We start from the raw sequence: 22647 nt of genomic DNA, 5'->3' as shown, positions 1-22647 counted from the left end.
TTGCCATTTACTTCTTTAGGGGATCTTTCCAACCTTGGGATTGAACCCATGTCTCTGCATCAAAGCTATTTAGCCAGGGGAAGAGAATTAAATAGCATCTGGAATTTTATGTAAAAATAATTTTGACAGTGATTCAGGGTTTATTTAATTTCAAAAACATGCAATATACATTTGATATCAAAATATTAGCAGTCTAAGAGGATAGCAAAACAATATGGCTGGTTAATTTAATTAATTTTTAAACTGAGTATTTGGATTTTTTAAAATGTTTAATTTTTCTGAATTTAAAAGACATTTTAAGTTGGTTCTAGAGAATACTAATAATTTCCCCCAAATTATCACATTATTAAATTATTTTCTTGCAAAAAATGCTATCTTAATATCATATTTTTCTTCCCAAAGGACACAATGAAAAGATTTGGTTGATAATGCAGAAACACAGTACTTTAAAACTTAGTTACAGAATTTACTCATAAACCCCTATAATAGGAAATGGCTACCCACTCCAGTACTCTTGCCTGGAAAATCCCATGGACAGAGGAGCCTGGGGGGCTACAGTCCACAAGGTAACAAAGAGTTGGACATGACTGTACACACTCATTACTCCCAAACAGAATTCCACAGACGTCTAAGGAAAAGACGACTTACAGCGTAGCTCTATCCGTATGAAATCGGTAATCCCCAGGTTCTCTAAAAACACCCCAGATGAAGCTGTTGTCTTGAAGAAGAAAGACACATCCGCACTCAGCTCTCCATGGAAAGTAGGAAAATGGAGGTAGGATGCCTCGGTATTGAAGGAAGCTGAATTCCAAAATAACTCTGTTTTATTTTTAACGAAAAAATAAAAAAGGAAACAAATTCATAAAATAAATGACATAACGACATTTTCTATTTTTTGCAGTTTTACTATTGCTCATTTATACAAAGTTGCTTTTTTTGGTCTGTTAATTATACAGTATGCAAAACATGAAAACATGATGAGAGATTTTACAAGGATTGGAATTCTGGGTTCCTTCCAACACAGGACAGGAATGATAACTACACTAAAGGTCTGAAAGTTATATTTCATATGAAGAAAAAAAACCCACAGCCTAAATGCCAAACGGTTATGGTAAGATCTGCCAAGCATTAATAGACAAGTTTTTTTTATAATTTGAAAGTTGAAACACCTACATTACTTTAAATAACAAAACTCTTCAGAAGCTCAAAATGTTTTTCATTCTAACACTTCTAATTCATGTTTTACAGAACTACACCCTCAACAAACTGTTTTCATTAATGGACTTTGTGATTGTGATTGGCAGCAAAAATATTCTCACCTAATGATAGATCAAGACAGTACTTACTCTGTGCTATGCTGATAGTCTCACAGAGAAAATGTTCTTTTCATCCTAAATTATCTTTTACTCTGCTTGTTAGAGTGAGGAAAAAGGCTCTCAAAAATTTTTAAATGCTCAAAACAAGAAGGTGAAAGTGTTTCAAAATTGAAGTATATTAAGACATTTGCAAAAAATTATGTGGACTATATAGTTAACTATAATTTCTGTCATACAGAAATACAACTTCTTCACTTTCCCACTTTTTTTTTGGTTATCTACAAATTTTCTTTTGAAAAAAATATTCTGGGCCTTACATAGCAGAAAATATGGGGGGAAAAATACACATGCAGTGGCATGAAGTGACAGGCGTGAAATCCAGCTGGATACACGTGGTTGATGAGAAGCATTATTGGAGCAATGGACTATGCAAGTTGTCGACACATCAAAAAGAGATCTACATCTTGAGTTTTAAGCAACTGCCTTCATATAGACTCACAACACTGAATAAAATTCGACTAAATCACCTTCCTGGAAGAAAGACTTATTGATCCTCTGAAGTTAAAACAGAGGAATTTCAAAACAACGATTCATTATGCTAGCAGAGAACAGACACGGAGTTAGAGTTACAAGTCACAAACTTGACGTGGCTTCTATTTATTCCTTAAGATTGTCATTTCTTCTCTAAAAATTCTGGATCCAGACAAACGGTGCTTACATTTATTGTATTTTTTCTGTATTTCCTATGGACCTGATTCAAAAGTCAATCCCCAGCTCATATGTGGACAATTTTAGAGCTGAGTTTATTCAGTTGAAAATACACTCGAAGGGACTTTTTCCTCCCTACAGCCAAGGAAACTGTATATTTTCTGAGTATGTCAAACTTTGCCCTTATTTCCACTTTATAGCTATTTATATGCCTACACATTTTGCTTTCTAGAAAAGAAAGCAAGAAAATGCAAAATATGAAGCCAGGGGTAATAACACACTGGTGTTCTTAACAGTTCTTACCTCATCTATTTTCAGAAGGAATTAAATGTCTGTCTGCTGAGATGTATAAACATTAAAATAAAGCTGTAACTTTAATTATGGAATATTATTAAATCTTGCTCATTTGGACTGATTACTAAGAGGAACACTCAGAATTACTTGAAGGTCTAAATTAGATAATATTACTATGAGAATAGAATATTCCATTGGCTTCATTTTTAAATCACAACTAACCCAATAGAACATCATATAGAGGGCTTCAGGGAACTGGTTCAAACAGAGGAACAAATTCTTTGAATTGCTGCTATCTTTACAATGAATGCTTCTATAGTAGGGAACACAATTTATTATCTTAGGTAGTTTAAGCACTTTCACACACCTCGCTTGTCTAGTTACCAAACCTTATTTTACAGACTCACGTAGGTAAAAACCGAAGAACATTTAACTGAATTAAGAAATTGCTCCTAATCCACAACAATTATAAAGAAAGCCAAGACCAATATTTCTGTGATCAAATAATGCTATTGGCATTTGATAGCTCAGACCTTTACAGGCTGTGCCAAGAAGCACCCGGGAGGATGTGGGTTGCCTTGGAGAAAGAAGGGGCAGGAAAGAGGAGGCGGAGCAGAGCCCAGCAGGCACGCCGCAGCAGAAGCAGCAGGTCTTTCCAAGAGAGGATTTCATGGCTGGGGTGGTTTAAAAATCCCTAAGCTATGCCTGCAGCAGACCTGAATACAAACGCCTACTATGTGGATGCTCTTTGTCATCCAAGCAAAACATCACTTGCAGCAACACAGACGGACCTAGAGATTGTCATACCAAGTGAGTTAATTCAGACAAAGACAATTATCTATGATACTTACATGCGGAAGATGAAAATATGATACAAATGAATTTATTTGCAAAATATAATTGGACTCACAGACACAGAATACAAACTTATGGTCACCAAAGGGGAAAAGTGGAGGGCAGGGAGGATAAATTAGGAGTTTGGGATTGACATGTGTCTGTGTTAGCCACTCAGTCATGGCCAACTCTTTGTGACCCCATGGACTGTAGCCTGCCAGGCTCCACTGTCCATGGAATTCTCTAGGCAAGAGTACTGAAGTGGGTTGCCATTCCCTTCTTCAGGGGATCTTCCTGACCCAGGGATCAAAGCCGGGTTTCCTGCATTGCAGGTGGATTCTTTACCACCTGAGCTACTAGGGAAGAACTGACATATGCATATTACTATACATAAAACAGATAATCAACAAAGAGACCTGCTATATAGCACAGGGACCTCTATGCAGAATTCTGTAATCAACTATATGGGAAAGGAATCTGAAAAAAACCCAGATATAAGTATATGTAAAACTGCATTATTCTAAGTAAATAATAATTACTATAGTCTCAGTTATATTCACTATAGAGCACTAGAGATATGGAAAGATTCCTTCAGGTAAACCACTTATTAACTTTCTAGAATTCAAAAAAATTGTATGACTAATAAGATTCATATATTTTTTTACATAGAAAAGAAAGATGTACCCAGTATTTAATTCTATACACAAGGTAAAGAGAGCCCATGGGGGAAAATTAACTTAGTAGAATATTAAGATTACAATTAATTTTTTAAACATCTGTTTTACTAAACTTTTACTTACATCATTCATTAATGATACTGATTCTCTTTTAAGAAGCAAATATATTTATAGAGACAGAAAGTAGATTAGTTGGCTGGGAAGATGGAAAACTGAAAGATGACAGAGGTTCAGAGGCCTAGAGTTCTTTCTAGGGTAATGAAAATGTTCTAAAATTCACTGTGGCAAAGGTTACACAATCCTGCGAACACACTGTCACTGAACAGTTCACCTGATATGGTGAATTGCACAGTATATGAATTACATGTCAATAAAGATGTTTTAAAAAAGGACAATATTTGACAAATCAGTTGTTTTTTAAGACACTATGTTTTACTTTTAAAATCAAACCGCATGACCTGCTAACACCTCCTTTACTTCTTTCTCTCTTCTTTTTTCAAAAACCACTTATATGAGGTATGACTGATGTGTAAAAAGCTGTACATATTTAGTGTATACAACTTGATGAGTTTTGTAGCACTACCTTTCTTAAAAGTGAATAAATTAAAATGAAAAGACAGAAATGCTAAGGCAAGGGATAATTTACTAGTCAAAGGAATCTTTCTGAACACTTAAATTGTTTTTAAAAGTTGTAAATATGGGTTTCTTTAATGAAAATTTTTATTTTGAGATAACCATAGATTTCCATGGAGTTGTAGGCAATAATAAAGATTCTGTGTACCCTTTACCTAATTTCCCCCAATGATAATATCTTGCAAGACTGTGGTCCAATATCGCGACCAGGGAATCGGCATGGATATACTCGAGGCACGGAACATTTCCATCACTATGCTTCACTCTTAGAGGCACACCCTCTTCCGTCCTGCTCTCAGCCCCTCTCTAACCCCAGGCAACCACTAATCTGTTTTCCACCATCATTCGAGGAACCCTCTACAAATAAAGGTGTACAGCATGCAGTCTTTTGAGACTGATTGTTTTTTCACTCATAATTATCTCTTAAGATTCACCCAGCTTGTTGTGTATGTCCATACTTCATTCCTTTTTATTGCTGAGTAGTGTGGCATGGCACGGATGCTCCACAATTTATTTAACTATGTGCCTGCTGAAAGACATGTAGGTTGCCTCTAGTTTTCAGTTATTACAAGTCAAGCTGCTATGAGCATCCTTGTGCAGGTTTTTGTACAAATAAGTCTTCAGTTCTCTGGGATAAATGCCAAGGGGTATAATCAGTGATTCTAATGAGACTTGCATGCTTTTTTTTTTTTTGAAACTGCCAAATATGTCCAAAGTTGCCGTATCAGTTTACATTCCCAGCAGCATGTATGAGTGATCAGTTTCTCCACATTCTGACCAGAATTTTGTGTTGTCACCATTTTTCAAAAAATTTTAGCCATTCTGAAAGGTGTGTGATGCACAAGCAGACAGAGGAAGGTAAAGAGGGGAGACAGAATAGAGACAGAAGAAAGAGGAAAAGCAAGAAGAGAGGAGTGGGTAACAAGGTGGAGAAACTTTAAGAAAATCAGATAAAGGAAGCTCAAGGAATAAAATATGATAAAACTCAAGACTTAAAAAGTAAAAAGAATTTATTAATGGTAAAGGGTTACCAGATAGAGTGGAGCTTGCAAAATTATATTATATGATTATTGGTTAAAATGGAATTGATCCTCCTTCTTTTTAATGGTTTATAGGTAGTCTGCCAAATGGAACAGGACTCTGTCAAACGGAAGAGAAATTAACCAAATCACTAGTCAATATCTTTTTCCAGTCTAAGAATACAACTTCTGCAAAGTTATTTATTGCCTACATGCACCTTTGATTATTTAATGCATTCTGGGCAGCTGTGATTTCTCAGACAGCTGAACAAGTCGATGCAGGCAAAATGAAGAAACTAATTTCAATGACAAGGGTTTCTTAGAACAAGAAACTTCGAACAATCTTTTCAAACCATGTAAGTTCTGAGGGTGTCTTGATTAGACATGAAATTTCAACACAATGAATTAACTGAGAAGAACTACATTTCACAAAATTAGTAGAAAAATTCAAATGTCAAAGAGCTTTAAAAAAAATACTACCTTGTCACATAATTACTGAGAACAGAAATTTAGATCACGCTTACAACTCTTGAAACAGACTACAAAATGCAGGCGTACATTTTACCACATCATGTCCTATTTTAGGAAAAAGCAGCAGCACACAGCACTGAGTTTTAAGTTACTGACCTATAAGGATAACTATTCCTTCAATAATTCAGTCAGAAAAAGCAAATCATCTCAAGCTGGAAAAGTCAATTAGGCCTCAGAATTTCCCACAGCAACATTAAACATTAGAAGATAAAGGAGCACTGTCTACAAATTTCTGAAAGAAAATATAGCAAACCTAACTTTTTTTAAAAAAATATTAAGGTAACAGGTAAGCCTTACCAAATTTGAAAGAATTCTGAGAGAAAAGCACATACAAGATCTTTTGGTGAAAATTAAAAATAGAACATTAATTCATAATGAAATATGAATCAAAAGGTATCCATCAAAAGACACCTTAAAAAGCTAGAAAAGACAAGACTGACTGAATCTCTTAGTGCAAGTCCAGTAGGATATTATGTACAAACTGAAGAGTCGCAAAATGTGATGCAAGAACATTACATCACTTTCTTATAAGGTTAAATACAGGGTTACCTTATACTCCAGAAGTTCCACTCCTAAATGTATATGCCTAAGAAGTGGAAATACACATGTCCCAAAAAACACACTTAGACACAGATGTTCACAGCAACATTATTCATAAAGGACAAAAAGCAAAACCAGCACAAATGGCCAACAACTGATTAGTGGATGATCAAAATGCGGTGGATCCACACAAAGGAATGACTAGGTCTTAAAAAATAAAGAATAAAGAATATTTTATATAATCCACAGTATTAAGAAGAGGTGGCAAGAATACACAGAAGAACTGTACAAAAAAGATCTTCATGACCCGGATAATCACGATGGTGTGATCACTCATCTAGAGCCAACATCCTGGAATGTGAAGTCAAGTGGGCCTTAGAAAGCATCACTACAAACAAAGCTAGTGAAGGTCATGGAATTCCAGTTGAGCTGTTTCAAATATGGAAAGATGATGCTGTTAAAGTGCTGCACACAATATGCCAGCAAATTTGGAAAACTCAGCAGTGGCCACAGGACTGGAAAAGGTCAGTTTTCATTCCAATCCCAAAGAAAGGCAATGCCAAAGAATGCTCAAACACAACTGCACTCATCTCACATGCTAGTAAAGTAATGCTCAAAATTCTCCAAGCCAGGCTTCAGCAATATGTGAGCTGTGAACTCCCTGATGTTCAAGCTGGTTTTAGAAAAGGCAGAGGAACCAGAGATCAAATTCCCAACATCCGCTGGATCATCGAAAAAGCAAGAGAGTTCCAGAAAAACATCTATTTCTGCTTTATTGACTATATCCATAGCCTTTGACTGTGTGGATCACAATAAACTGTGGAGAATTCTGAAAGAGATGGGAATACCAGACCACCTGACCTGCCTCTTGAGAAACCTATATGCAGGTCAGGAAGCAACAGTTAGAACTGGACATGGAACAACAGACTGGTTCCAAATAGGAAAAGGAGTACATCAAGGCTGTATATTGTCACCCTGCTTATTTAACTTCTATGCAGAGTACATCATGAGAAATGCTGGACTGGAAGAAACACAAGCTGGAATCAAGATTGCTGGGAGAAATATCAATAACCTCAGATATGCAGATAATACCACCCTTATGGCAGAAAGTGAAGAGGAACTCAAAAGCCTCTTGATGAAAGTGAAAGAGGAGAGTGAAAAAGTTGGCTTAAAGCTCAACATTCAGAAAATGAAGATCATGGCATCTGGTCCCATCACTTCATGGGAAATAGATGGGGAAACAGTGGAAACAGTGTCAGACTTTCTTTTTCTGGGCTCCAAAATCACTGCAGATGGTGATTGCAGCCATGAAATTAAAAGACGCTTACTCCTTGGAAGAAAAGTTATGACCAACCTAGATAGTATATTCAAAAGCAGAGACATTACTTTGCCGACTAAGGTCTGTCTAGTCAAGGCTATGGTTTTTCCTGTGGTCATGTATGGATGTGAGAGTTGGACTGTGAAGAAGGCTGAGTGCCGAAGAATTGATGCTTTTGAACTGTGGTGTTGGAGAAGACTCTTGAGAGTCCCTTGGACTGCAAGGAGATCCAACCAGTGCATTTTGAAGGAGATCAGCCCTGGGATTTCTTTGGAAGGAATGATGATAAAGCTGAAACTCCAGGACTTTGGCCACCTCATGCGAAGAGTTGACTCATTGGAAAAGACTCTGATGCTGGAAGGGATGGGGGGCAGGAGGAGAAGGGGACGATAGAGGATGAGATGGCTGGATGGCATCACAGACTCGATGGACGTGAGTTTGCGTGAACTCCGGGAGTTGCTGATGGACAAGGAGGCCTGGCATGCTGCGATTCATGGGGTCGCAAAGAGTCGGACACGACTGAGCAACTGAGCAAACGAACGAACAAACAGTATGGATAAACTTTGCCAATGTGATGCTAGGTGAAAGAAGCCAGTCTCAAAGATCCCACATTCTGTGTTTTCACCTGTATGAAATGTCTAGAATCGGTAATTCAGCGGAGATAAAGGGTAGATGCATGGTTGACTAGGGCTGGGGTGGGAGTTTGGGGAAAATGGAAAGTGTGCTACCAGGTACAAGTTTCTTTATGGGGTATGAAAATGTTCTAAAATTGCTTCTGGTGATGGTTACACAACTCCATTTAATATACTGAAACACCATTAGATTGTACACTTCAAACAGGTGAATTACAGGGCACATGGACTGTATCTCAATAAAGCTGTTACCAACAAACAGCATAAAATTAAACCAGCCAACTTTAGTTTAGACTTCAGAGGCAACCAATATTCTCAAGTGTGTGCCAACTCAGGAAATGCAACATGCTTGAGTCTTTCAAAAAGGAAAAAAAAAGAGAAAATATCATTACCTGAAAATGCAATTCATCCAAGAATAAACAGAAAAACATTCATTCATGAATAGAGGGCCTCTGATGACAGGACCAGTGGTTAGTATTCAAAAAATAGACAACCATACAAATAATAGCAAAACTAGCAAAAATTGGGAGGTGGGGGGAGAAAAAGGAGACGAGATGACAGATGCATGCTAATTTTCATATTTTTCAGAACAGATCAATGCTGTCTAGAATACAAAAGACTTTAATAGAGAACCTAGTGACTCTACAACCTTTAAAACTTTTATAAAGTTTAAGTTAGCACATTGAATACATGTTTATTATGTATATAAATAATATAAATCAATCCCTGTGGCTTCAGTTTGTTTCTTCTTCAGTTCATAAAGTTAATAAATAAATTTATTTCTGAATCGCTTTTTCTATTACTCCATCTAGAATAGTGCCTCTTAACCTGGGGCTATTCCGGACCCCAGGAAACATTTGGCTTTTTCTGGAGACTTACTTTGTTGTCACAACTGGGGAGGATGTTTCTGGCATCTAGTGGGTAGGGTCCAAGGATACTGCTAAATGTCCCACAAAGGACAGGACAGCGCCTAACCGTTGCAAGGAATCACTCAGCCCAATGGCAAGAGTGCCAAGGTTGGGAAACCCTGCACTAGCGATATTTAGAAATGTCTGGAATAATGCTCTCTCATATTAGTCACTATTTCTGAGTTGTGTGACTCTTGTTGATTAATGTTTTCTTTGACATATCTGTATATCTTAAGATTTTATAGTTACTTCATAACAACTATCATTAATGTTTAAAAGTAAAACAACAAATAAAGGTATGTATGTGTAGAAACTTGTCACAAGAGATTATTGTAGTCCTGAGAATTATCAAGATTCCCAGTCTCTAAAACATGGAAACCTTTAAAAAGTGTTAGAAAGAATGTTGGTTCTCCCACATTTGGGAAGTTTCTTAAATGTCAATGAGTAGTTTATACTGTAGATCTTTTCAAAAGAACAGAAAACAAAAAGCAAAATAATTTACAAATATGTTTTCTCCAAGAAGTAGACATGTTTCAGTTTTATAAAGGCACTGTACCATCAAAAGTGTGAAAATCAAATAATTAAGTAAAATTGTGTGCTTATTTGAAAGCACTTTCACGGTCTCAAGCCCATGTACATGAATCACAAATGGCTCAAGATGGAACTAGATGTCCTTTGTAGTATGTGATTTTTTTAAGATCAGCATGTCTTTCAAAATGTAATCAAAACTCCTTTAATTAAAATATATTTGCATATCATTTAATAAGTACAATCAAAAACTTACTCCTGTCTCTCATGAATAATTCACAAGCTATAAGTTTCTCGAGCTGTATGTGATGGATCATTCTTATTCCTTCATAAACTGCTATTTATTGATTATCTTTCATGTAACAAGTAATGTACTAGGTGTCAAGATACAATAATAAATGAGGAATGGACCTGCTCTTGAGAGGCTCAGAAATAATTAAAAGCCAGGACAAGAAGTGTATCTTCATAATTTACTCAACATTCTTTGAAAGTGTAGGAATAAGTCCTCTAGAGACCTGTGGAAGGCTTCGTGGAGAAAGGGTGTCAATGGTTTCAGGGAAAGGACTGCGGGTGTTTCACAGATGAAGGAAAGAAGGCAAGTGAAGAGACGATGATGGCAGATGCCATCAGTGGCTGATGGATTGTCTTTGTGCTAAAGGACCTGCAGAAGGAGGGGAAGGTCCATGCAGGTATCTTCTTTTTTTTTCTTTAAACAATTAGTGTTAACTTTATTGTGAAAACAGTGAACAGTTCTATTTTCAAAAACTAAACAGAAACTATGATATTCTTAAAAGAAAAATACTAGCTATGCTTTGAATTCAACACTAAAATTTCTTTTGTGATTGAAGTAGAACAAATATTTATTTATTTTTTCCTTAAAAAAAAAAACCCAACATTTATTTTTATGCACGTAAAAGGTGCCAGACTGGTGATCTCTCTTCTGTTTGAGAGATCTTCCCACCCCATCTTGCTACTATCTTATCTTCTAATTTCTCCACATCTTTGTTTCTTCTAGGTTTAATTTCTTAATTTTTTAATATAAATTTATTTATTTTAATTAGAGGCTAATTACTTTACAATATTGCATTGGTTTTGCCATACATTGACATGAATCTGCCATGGGTGTACATGTGTTCCCCATCCTGAACCCCTCTCCCACCTCCCTCCCCATTCCATCCCTCTGGGTCATCCCAGTGCACCAGCCCTGAGCATCCTGTCTCATGCATCAAAACTGGACTGGCGATTCATTTCACATATGATAATATACATGTTTCAATGCCATTCTCCAAAATCATCCCACCCTCACCCTCTCCCACAGAGTCCAAAAGACTGTTGTATACATCTGTGTCTCTTTTGCTGTCTTGCATACTGGGTTATCATTACCATCTTTCTAAATTCCGTATATATGTGTTAGTATACTGTATTGGTGTTTTTCTTTCTGGCTTACTTCACTTTGTAAAATAGGCTCCAGTTTCATCCACCTCATTAGAACTGATTCAAATGTATTCTTTCTAATGGCTGAGTAATACTCCATTGTGTACATGTACCACAGCTTTCTTATCCATTTGTCTGCTGATGGACATCTAAGTTGCTTCCATATCCTGGCTATTACAAACAATGCTGAGATGAACATTTGAGTACATGTCTCTTTCAATTCTGGTTTCCTCGGTGTGTATGCCCAGCAGTGGGATTCCTGGGTCGTATGGCAGTCCTGGGTATTCATTGGAAGGACTCATGCTGAGGCTGAAACTCCAATACTTTGGCCAGCTCATGCGAAGAAGTTGACTCATTGGAAAAGACTCTGATGCTGGGAAGGATTGGGGGCAGGAGGAGAAGGGGACAACAGAGGATGAGATGGCTGGATGGCATCACCGACTCAATGCACATGAGTTTGGGTGAACTCTGGGAGTTGGTGATGGACAGGGAGGCCTGGCATGCTGTGATTCACGGGGTCGGAAAGAGTTGGACATGACTGAGCAACTGAACTGAACTGATGGCAGTTCTATTTCCAGTTTTTTAAGGAATCTCCACACTGTTCTCCATAGTGGTTGTACTAATTTGCATTCCCACCAACAGTGTAAGAGGGTTCCCTTTTCTCCACACCCTCTCCAGCATTTATTGCTTGTAGACAGACTTTCGGATAGGAGCCATTCTGACTGGCATGAAATGGTACCTCATGTGGTTTTGATTTGCTCTGATAATGAGTGATCACTTTGATAATGAGTGAAGTTGAGCATCTTTTCATGTGTTTGTTAGACATCTGTATGTCTTCTTTGGAGAAATGTCTGTTTAGTTCTTTGGCCCATTTTTTGATTGGTCGTTTATTTTCCTGGAATTGAGCTGCAGGATTGTTTGTATATTTTTGAGATTAATTCTTTGTCAGTTGCTTGATTTGCTATTATTTTCTCACATTGAGAAGGCTGTCTTTTCACCTTGCTTATAGTTTCCTTTGTTGTGCAGAAGCTTTTAAGTTTAATTATGTCCCATTTGTTTATTTTTCCTTTTATTTCCAATATCCTGTGAGGTGGGTCATAGAGGATCCTGCTGTGATTAATGTCAGAGAGTGTTTTGCCTATGTTCTCCTCTAGGAAGTTTTATAGTGTCTGGCTTACGTTTAGATATTTAACCCATTTCAAGTTTATTTTTGTGTATGGTGTTAAAAAGTGTTTTAGTTTCATTCTTTTACAAGTGCTTGACCAGTTTTCCCAGGACCACTTGTTAAAGAGATTGTCTTTTCTCCATTGTATAATCTTGCCTCCTTTGTCAAAGATAAGGTGTCCATCAGTTGAGTTCAGTCGCTCAGTCATCTCCGACCCTTTGCGACCCCATGAATCACAGCACGCCAGGCCTCCTTGTCCATCACCACCTCCGGAGTTCACTCAGACTCATATCCATAGAGTCTGTGATGCCATCCAGCCATCTCATCCTTGGTCGTCCCCTTCTCCCTCTGCCCCCAGTCCCTCCCAGCATCAGAGTCTTTTCCAATGAGTCAACTCTTCGCATGAGGTGGCCAAAGTACTAGAGTTTCAGCCTTAGCATCATTCCTTCCAAAGAAATCCCAGGGCTGATCTCCTTCAGAATGGACTGGTTGGATCTCCTTGCAGTCCAAGGGACTCTCAAGAGTCTTCTCCAACACCACAGTTCAAAAGCATCAATTCTTTGGCACTCAGCCTTCTTCACAGTCCAACTCTCACATCCATACATGACCACAGGAAAAACCATAGCCTTGACTAGACAGACCTTAGTCGGCAAAGTAATGTCTCTGCTTTTGAATATACTATCTAGGTTGGTCATAACTTTTCTTCCAAGGAGTAAGCGTCTTTTAATTTCTTGGCTGCAGTCACCATCTGCAGTGATTTTGGAGCCCAGAAAAAGAAAGTCTGACACTGTTTCCACTGTTTCCCCTCTATTTACCATGAAGTGATGGGACCAGAGGCCATGATCTTCATTTTCTGAATGTTGAGCTTTAAGCCAACTTGTTCACTCTCCTCTTTCACTTTCATCAAGAGGCTTTTGAGTTCCTCTTCACTTTCTGCCATAAGGGTGATGTCATCTGCATATCTGAGGTTATTGGTATTTCTCCTGGCAATCTTGATTCCAGCTTGTGTTTCTTCCAGTCCAGCATTTCTCATGATGTACTCTGCATAGAAGTTAAATAAGCAGGGTGACAATATACAGCCTTGATGTACTCCTTTTCCTATTTGGAACCAGTCTGTTGTTCCATGTCCAGTTCTAACTGTTGCTTCCTGACCTGCATACAGATTTCTCAAGAGGCAGGTCAGGTGGTCTGGTATTCCCATCTCTTTCAGAATTTTTCAGTTTATTGTGATCCACACAGTCAAAGGCTTTGGCATAGTCAACAAAGCAGAAGTAGATGTTTTTCTGGAACTCTCTTGCTTTTTCCATGATCCAGCAGATGTTGGCAATTTGATCTCTGGTTTCTCTGCCTTTTCTAAAACCAGCTTGAACATCAGGGAGTTCACAGTTCACATATTGCTGAAGCCTGGCTTGGAGAATTTTGAGCATTACTTTACTAGCGTGTGAGATGAGTGCAATTGTGCGGTAGTTTAAGCATTCTTTGGCATTGTCTTTCTTTGGGATTGGAATGAAAACTGACCTTTTCCAGTCCTGTGGCCACTGCTGAGTTTTCCAAATTTGCTGGCATATTGCATGCAGCACTTTAACAGCATCATCTTTCAGGATTTGAAACAGCTCAACTGGAATGCCATCATCTCCACTAGCTTTGTTCGTAGTGATACTTTCTAAGGCCCACTTGACTTCACTTTCCAAGATGTCTGGCTCTAGATTAGTGTTCACATCATCATGATTTTCTGGGTTGTGGAGATCTTTTTTGTACAGTTATTCTGTGTATTCTTGCCACCTCTTCTTAATATCTTCTGCTTCTGTTAGGTCCATACCATTTCTGTCCTTTATCGAGCCCATCTTTGCATGAAATGTTCCCTTGGTATCTCTAATTTTCTTGAAGAGCTCTCTAGTCTTTCCCATTCTGTTCTTTTCCTCTATTTCTTTGCATTGATTTCTGAAGAAGGCTTTCTTATCTCTTCTTGCTATTCTTTGGAACTCTGCATTCAGATGCTTATATCTTTTCTTTTCTCCTTTGCTTTTCGCCTCTCTTCTTTTCACAGCTATTTGTAAGGCCTCCCCAGACAGCCATTTTGCTGTTTTGCATTTCTTTTCCATGGGGATGGTCTTGATCCCTGTCTCCTGTACAATGTCACGAACCTCATTCCATAGTTCATCAGGCACTCTATCTATCAGATCTAGGCTCTTAAATCTATTTCTCACTTCCACTGTATAATCATAAGGGATTTGATTTAGGTCATACCTGAATGGTCTAGCGGTGTTTCCTATTTCTTCAATTTGAGTCTGAATTTGGTAATAAGGAGTTCATGATCTGAGCCACAGTCAGCTCCTGGTCTTGTTTTTGCTGACTGTATAGAGCTTCTCCATCATTGGCTGCAAAGACTATAATCAATCTGATTTCGGTGTTGACCATTTGGTGATGTCCATGTGTAGAGTCCTCTCTCGTGTTGTTGGAAGAGGGTGTTTGCTATGACCAGTGCATTTTCTTGGCAAAACTCTATTAGTCTTTGCCCTGCTTCATTCCACTTTCCAAGGCCAAATTTGCCTGTTACTCCAGGTGTTTCTTGACTTCCTACTTCTGCATTCCAGTCCCCTATAATGAAAAGGACATCTTTTTTGGGTGTTAGTTCTAAAAGGTCTTGTAGGTCTTCATAGGTGCATGGATTTATCTCTGGGCTTCCTATTTCGTTCCATTGATCTATATTTCTGTCTTTGTGCCAGTACCACACTGTCTTGATGACTGCGGCTTTGTAGTAGAGCCTGAAGTCAGGCAGGTTGATTCTTCCAGTTCCATTCTTCTTTCTCAAGATTGCTTTGGCTATTCGAGGTTTTTTGTATTTCCATACAAGTTGTGAAATTATTTGTTCTAGCTCTGTGAAAAATACTGTTGGTAGCTTGATAGGGATTGCATTGAATATATAGATTGCTTTGGGTAGTATACTCATTTTCAGTATATTGATTCTTCCACTCCATGAACACGTTAGTGTCTTCTTTGATTTCTTTCACCAGCATTTTATAGTTTTCTTTATATAGGTCTTTGTTTCTTTAGGCAGATATATTCCTAAGTATTTTATTCTTTGCATTGCAGTCGTGAATGGAATTGTTTCCTTAATTTCTCTTTCTATTTTCTCATTATTAGCGTATAGGAATGCAAGGGATTTCTGTGTGTTGATTTTATATCCTGCAACTTTACTATATTCATTGATTAGCTCTAGTAATTTTCTGGTGGAGTCTTTAGGGTTTTCTATGTAGAGGATCATGTCATCTGCAAACAGTGAGAGTTTTACTTCTTCCTTTCCACTCTGGATTCCTTTTCTTTCTTTTTCTGCTCTGATTGCTGCGGCCAAAACTTCCAGAACTATGTTGAATAGTAGTGGTGAGAGTGGGCACCCTTGTCTTGTTTCTGACTTTAGGGGAAATGCTTTCAATTTTTTACCATTGAGGATAATGTTTGCTGTGGGTTTGTCATATATAGCTTTTATTATGTTGAAGTATGTTTCTTCTATTCCTGCTTTCTGGAGGGTTTTTATCATAAATGGATGTTGAATTTTGTCAAAGGCTTTCTCTGCATCTACTGAGATAATCATATGGCTTTTATTTTTCAATTTGTTAATGTGATGTATTACATTGATTGATTTGTGGATATTGAAGAATCCTTGCATCCCTGGGATAAAGCCCACTTGGTCATGATGTATGATCTTTCTAATGTGTTGCTGAATTCTGTTTGCTAGAATTTTGTTAAGGATTTTTGCATCTATGTTCATCAGTGATATTGGCCAGTAGTTTACTTTCTTTCTTTTTTTTTTGTGGCATCTTTGTCAAGTTTTGGTATTAAGGTGATGGTGGCCTCATAGAATGAGTCTGGAAGTTTACCTTCCTCTGCAATTTTCTGCAAGAGTTTGAGTAGGATAGGTGTTAGCTCTTCTCTAAACTTTTGGTACAATTCAGCTGAGAAGCCGACTGGTCGTGGACTTTTGTTTGCTGGAAGATTTCTGATTACAGTTTCAATTTCCATGCTTGTGATAGGTCTCTTAAGATTTTCTATTTCTTTCTGCGTCAGTTTTGGAAAGTTGTACTTTTCTAAGAATTTGTCCATTTCTTCCAAGTTGTCCATTTTATTTGCATATAATTGCTGATAGTAGTTTCTTATGATCTTTTGTATTTCTGTGTTGTCTGTTGTGATCTCTCCATTTTCATTTCTAATTTTATTGATTTGATATTTCTCCCTTTGTTTCTTGATGAGTCTGGCTAATGGTCTATCAATTTTATTTATCTTCTCAAAGAACCAGCTTTTGGCTTTGTTGATTTTTGCTATGGTCTCTTTTGTTTCTTTTACATTTATTTCTGCCCTAATTTTTAAGATTTCTTTCCTTCTACTAACCCTGGGGTTCTTCATTTCTTCCTTTTCTAGCTGCTTCAGGTGTAGAGTTAGGTTATTTATTTGACTTTTTTCTTTTCTTGAGGTACGCCTGTATTGTTATGAACCTTTCCCTTAGCACTTTCTGATTGATGTCAAAAAATCATCTAACTCTGGTGGGTCAATACTAGACTTCTACTCTTTCTCCTTAGTGTGAGGTGAGAGTGCTGAAGATAACACAGCTACAACTGGCATGCTCTCCAGGTAATTTTTAACACATGCTGAAGTTGAAGAAGCACTGGTCTAGAAGACTTATGATGGCACCCCACAAATGAAGATGGTCCCATTTCTCCTGAGAGAGCAGAAAGGAAAATACCTACATAAACCCTCCTAGTTATCACCTTTCTCTTAACTGTAGACCCAGATGTTTTCCCATGATCTGCTCCTTTGATCCTCTGTCTCCAAGGTTAGTAAAAGTCAGAAACATATTCAGTAGAATCCTAGGAGTATCCTGGAGAATACCCATGTTATTAAAATCTTTACTAGTTTTTATGTCTTACAAGTTTAACTATTGATGTTTTTTTAATGACCCAACTTTAAAATTAAGCAACCTTTTTTTTGCTTAAAAAAAAAACAAAAAGTACCATTCTGGTGAGTGATGTTGCTAATGGGACAGTTTATACACGTGTGAGGACAGGAAATATATGAAAAACCTCTGTAATTTCCCTTTGTTTCATTGTAAATTTATTTTAAAAATAAAGTCTTTAAAGATTAAGCAATAATAACTATCTGTACTATTATTAATGTTTAGTTGTGGGTTGTGATTTTTAGGGTGTTTTTTTTTTTTGAGTCAGATGTACTGAGGATAATTTACATAGAATAAAACTGAGTAATTCTGTGTATTGATCTAGGAATTTTGAAAAATGCTTCAAGTCACATAAGTTACCATAACACTCAAGACACAGAACATCTCCTTTACCTGTTCTCTTTTGTAAAATTCCTCTTGCCTTGAAGTGATTGGAAAAAGAGATCTTTTTTTCTGTTCCTATGGTTTAGTTTTTTCCAGAATATCTTAGAAATTGAATGATCCAGCACAGAGCCTTTTAAGTCAGGCTTCTATTAGTCAGTATCATGCACTGAAGATTCATCCATGTTGTTGGTGTTTATCAGAAGAGCACTTCTTTTTACTGTTTAGTAATATTCCATTGTACAGTGTAGATATACCACAGTAAAATGGAATGTTTATTCACTGGTTTATTCATAAAGTTCAGTTCAGTTCAGTCGCTCAGTCGTGTCTGACCCTTTGCGACCCCATGAATTGCAGCACGCCAGGCCTCCCTGTCCATCACCATCTCCCAGAGTTCACTCAGACTCACTGGTTTATTCATTAAACCACTGACATTTAGGTGGTTTCCAGTTTTAGAAGACTATGCATAAAACCAATATAAACCTGTTCATACAGATATTTCATTTCTCTTCTGCAAATACCTAGGAGTGGGATTGCTGGATCTTATATAGTAAATGTGTGTTTAGATTTATGAAAAATTGCCAAAGTGACAGTATCATTTTACACTTGGCACCAGCAATGCATGAGGAATTCCAGCTGCTCTATATTCTCAGCAGTTGATACTGTCAGGTTTTTTTTGTTGTTGTTTTATTATATTTTTACAATGTCAGCCATTCTGATAGCTATATACAGGTATCTTCTTGTGGTGTTAAATGTAGTACATTTCCCTAATGACTAATGATACTGAAAATCTTTTTTATGTGCTTGTTTGAAATCTGTGTATTTCATCTAACAAAATGTATGTGCAAATCATTTGCCCATTTGTTAATGTGAATTTTTTTAATTGCACTGTTAGAAAGTTCTTCATATATTTAGCCTCTATCAGATATGGACTTTGCAAATGTATTTTCCCCATGTGTGACTCTTCTTCCCATTTTTTAAACAATGTCATTTTAAAAGCAGTTTTTAATTATGTTGAACCTCAATTTATCATTTAAAAATTTATGAGTTATGCTTTTGATGCTCTATCTAAAAAATCTTTGCTTAACCCATGGTCACTAAGATTTTCTTCCATATTTTCTTAGAGAAGTTTTATAGTTTGTGGGTTTACATTAAGTTTATGATTAATTTGAATTATTTTTGGTATGCAGTTTGAAGTATGGTTGAAATTCTTCTGTTTTTGCAAATGGATTCTAATTCTGCTATAAAAAGGTACTTTTAAAATTTCAACTTTTCATTACTAGCATATAGAGATATAATTTGTTTTTGCATATTGAACTTGTATCCTATTACTTTGCTAAACTCACTTTTTTAAAAAGTTCTTAGGAATTTTTTTACCTAGAAAACCATGTCATCTATAAATGGAGAATTTTATTTCTTCCTTTCTAATCTATAGGCCTTGAATTCCTTTTCTTTACTTACTACTTGTGCTAGGACTCAAAGTATGATACTGAATAGGATTGGTGAGAACAGACATCTTTGTTTAGGTCCTGATCTTAGAGAGGAAGTATTAAGTCTGTGACAATTCAGGATAAAGTGTCAGATTTTTAGATTTTCACAAATGTCTTTTAAAATACTGAGGAAGTTTAAGTTCCTAGTTTCCTTAATTTTTATAAATAGGACGTTGAATTCTGCCATTTACTTTTCACATATTTTTTTCAAAAAACTTATTTTCATATTCACAAATTCTTTAGGTCAACAATATTTATGAAGTTTTATATCTGCAGAACAACTTTAAAAAGGGGACTTTATCATTCATATCTTCTGTGCTTTTGGTAAAATGTTTAACAATGTTATCTGTGACTTCTGACATTAAACAATAATACTAGTAGTAACAAAATTTCACACCCATCCACATTTTTAAAAATGAAAATAAAGACTTGGAATTAGGAGCCAGCTGGCATCCGGTGTATCTGGCACCTGTGGGTCTCACTTACTTTTGTTCCTGCTTTCTCAAGGCTTCTGGGTTGTTTTTTCTTTCCTAGAGAAACATGGCTAGATATGAAATTTTCAACATATCTGGTTTGTGTGATAAGACCAAAATACCATTCTTTTTATTTTCATCTTTCCATTTTTCTGTTCAAAGAAAATCTAAGAATTCTGTGTCTCAACGAATCATTCTTACTGTCTCAACAAACGGTGCCACCAGCTTTACTCAAGTCAGAAACCTGGAGGTCATCCTCATACCCTGTCACCCTCACTCCAAACCGTACTGAATTCACCTCCCTGACTGAGCCCTTTATCTAAGCCCCATGCCAGCCATTGCCTAGTTCAAGCCTTCGTCATTGTCCTTGTCTTATACTCAAATGTCACTTTCCTGGATCATGAGAACTAAGCCAGTTCTCAGCCTTAAAGTATCCCAGTCCTAATTAGTGTTCCAGCCCCAATGCCTTCTGGATAACTTTCACATAACTTTCCTCTGCTTTTAAGGCCCACTTTGCATGATCCCATATCTAGAAGCCCCACATCTGCCCCATTTATCTCATTTGGAAAGGAAAAATAATAATAATAAACGTGTCTAGGGCTTTGCACCTTCAGGGGTGCAGGCTGCCCACACAGAGAAAATGGGAGGCATTCATTACTCTGACACTGCTGCTCTTCAGACAGGGTCATTTATGCAGAAAATGCTCTGTGAACTCACGTGAGGATAAGCCCCAACCCTAAAGTAGATGTGATGGACAGGAAGGCCAGGGAAAACTCGGGGACTGTTTCATTAATGTCCAAGGTGAACCTGCAGGTCTCCAAACACTTACACTGTTTTTAATCCTTGTCCTAATATTGTGAGCCTCCCTCTGCACCCCCATTCTCATAACAGCTAAATGCTTGGTTTCTCAGCCTCACGCCACAGACCTCAGGGACCAGATACGCCTTGTGGTGGAGGGCTATCCTATGCATTGCAGGATATTCACAGCATTTCTGGCCTCTCCCTCTGGATCCAATAGCCCTCAACCCCCGACAGCTGCGACAGCCAAACCTGTCTCCAGATATTGCCAAATGTCCCCTAAGGGAGCGAGTCGCCTGGGATGGAGAAGCCCTGCTCTGAGTGAAAAGATGCTGTGTGCTCAAGTTCAAGACAGGAAGTCTGCAAGAAAGAACCCCTAAGGAATCGAGTTGGCAGCGACCTCAGTCAAAACAGAACAATTTCCCAGGGACGATGGTAAATGGGGGAAGCCGGCCTAAGCCCCTGCAGAGTTCAGATCAGAGCCAGCTGTGAGGAGTGCATGTGATGAATAGAACAATTTCCCCATTGTCACGCAAAATCATTGCACTTCTGCGGATGCAGCCTGCGTTTACAACCTCATCTCTTTGTACATAACTTTTCCCTCCGTGAAATATCCTATGTCATCTTCAAGTGACTGTGTAAGGCCTACTGGCAGACCAGGAAGTTGAGATGATAAAGATTAGGGATGGTAGGTATAATGGCGGGCCATTTTTTTTTTTACAGTGTACATACACCTTTTTATAGGCCAGTATCATCTTTGCTTTTTAGCTAAGCAACTTCCACCATGCATCTCCATAAATTCAATGCATTGTCAGATCAACTCTTTCTCTGTTGAGCCTCTAGAATAAACCTTCCTTTCAGGATATACTTTTAAGGTAAATAAATATTTCTTCTATTTGCATTTTAAGTTCTGGAAGTAACTAAAAGCATAAAAAGGTAATGAATCAGTCTCGAACCTAACTGACTTCAGAGAGGTTATAAATGGCCACATATGCTCATTTCATTCTCTGCTGAAAATATGTATTTTCTGTGACACTATATTTTAACTAAAAAATTCCGGTTCAGAGTATTTATATATTGAATATACAAAACAGCAGGTCCCACTGATTCCGAGTAAGAACACATACACAGACTGGGGGTGGGGGGGAGAATGAAAGTTGAAACATGTTTGATTAAACTGACTTTGATTTTACTGATGTTCTAATTTCACCCCAGGCCCAACAGTAGAAAACTCACCATACATCCTTAATAATGTTATGCAGCACTGAGGTGTTCCTATATGGATAATGGCATGTAGACACTGAGGAAGGATGGAATGAATTTATGAACCAGTCAAACAGAGATGCTTTGTGGTTTCTTTCTCTTGGAATCTTAACAAGGCCTGCTGTTACGGTATTTATTCCAGGGCTTTCCATTCTATAGGGGCACTTTGTTGACTGACTAGGGGGATTATTTCAGACACTGCTTATGGGTTTTCAAAAGAGAGTCTGACTAATTACTATGTAGCAACATGGCTCTTAGGTGACATCTCTCTGCTCAGACACATTGAGGGCGCGTCGCCACCACTTACTGTCTCCACGGCAAAGCAGAGGCCCCAGTTTATAAGCTGCTTCTGAATGTGGCCGGCCAGTGTCTGTGATCACAATCCTAGTCACCGGCAGATGTTCCTTATAAGAGAGGAACCCAGTGTCATTGGTCCTGAAAGAGTAACAACAACAACAACAAGGTTCTTAAATGTTCTGATTAACGGAGTTGGAAAGTAAACAACAGTCCTTACTGCATTTCAAAGCCTAGATATTCTGAGCGGAATGGGTACACGTAAAAGGGTCGGGAGCAAATGGCTCATCTGAGGATGAAAAAACAGGGCAGCGTTTTAGTGTTCCTTGCAGTCGGAATAGTGTTCTTGCCTGGAGAATCCCAGGGACAGGGGAGCCTGCTGGGCTGCTGTCTATGGGGTCGCACAGAGTCGGACACGACTGAAGCGACTTAGCAGCAGCAGCAGCAGCAGCAGCAGTCGGAA

The 22647-nt window shown here is 37.7% G+C and overlaps 1 protein-coding gene across 1 annotated transcript in view; it reads right to left on the bottom strand.

Moving 5' to 3' along the window:
* CNTNAP4 (contactin associated protein family member 4) overlaps nt 1-22647 on the bottom strand; it is a 289562-nt gene that overhangs the window by 39030 nt on the left and 227885 nt on the right. Inside the window, exons 15-16 of the mRNA XM_069549623.1 lie at nt 22198-22325; nt 649-819 (exon numbers count right to left, since the gene is read on the bottom strand). Of these exons, the coding sequence (XP_069405724.1) occupies nt 649-819; nt 22198-22325 (299 nt within the window). The remainder of the gene's footprint in view (nt 1-648; nt 820-22197; nt 22326-22647) is intronic.

Source organism: Ovis canadensis, chromosome 14 (genome assembly GCF_042477335.2).
Source record: "Ovis canadensis isolate MfBH-ARS-UI-01 breed Bighorn chromosome 14, ARS-UI_OviCan_v2, whole genome shotgun sequence".
Lineage (NCBI taxonomy): Eukaryota > Metazoa > Chordata > Mammalia > Artiodactyla > Bovidae > Ovis > Ovis canadensis.
Note: the sequence above shows the minus strand (reverse complement) of the source record. Positions and strands in the feature narration are given on the sequence as shown.